Consider the following 293-nt stretch of genomic DNA (forward strand, 5'->3'; position numbering starts at 1 on the left):
CGAAGGAGTAAAAGTAATCGCCACCCTCGCTGCCCTTGACCCAAAGCACGTCAATGGGGGGGACACGTTCAGGATCTTCCTGGAGATGGGAAGAGACCTTCAAGAGCAACACACCCTGGCACCTCCCAACCTGCCCTGACATCCCCCAACCTCCTTTGCCAGGACTTGGGTGCTGTGAGCTTCCCCAGCAGTTCCCTCCAGCTGGCACGAGTGAGTGCTGTTCTGATGCCCCAGGGGGCTGCACTCACCTGCAGGGTCTCCACAAGGCTCTGCACTTTCCCTGGCTCCAACTC

General features: G+C 59.4%; 1 protein-coding gene across 1 annotated transcript; it reads right to left on the bottom strand.

Moving 5' to 3' along the window:
* Positions 1-4: 4 nt before the first annotated feature.
* Positions 5-290, bottom strand: SRXN1 (sulfiredoxin 1; the record flags this gene model as incomplete). The annotated part of the gene is made up of 2 exons (XM_009083198.1): positions 5-79; positions 249-290. Coding segments are annotated over 2 exons (117 nt in total), but the record flags the coding sequence as incomplete, so codon positions are not given.
* Positions 291-293: the final 3 nt, after the last annotated feature.

The sequence above is a fragment of the Acanthisitta chloris genome, unplaced genomic scaffold (genome assembly GCF_000695815.1).
Source record: "Acanthisitta chloris isolate BGI_N310 unplaced genomic scaffold, ASM69581v1 scaffold43019, whole genome shotgun sequence".
NCBI lineage: Eukaryota > Metazoa > Chordata > Aves > Passeriformes > Acanthisittidae > Acanthisitta > Acanthisitta chloris.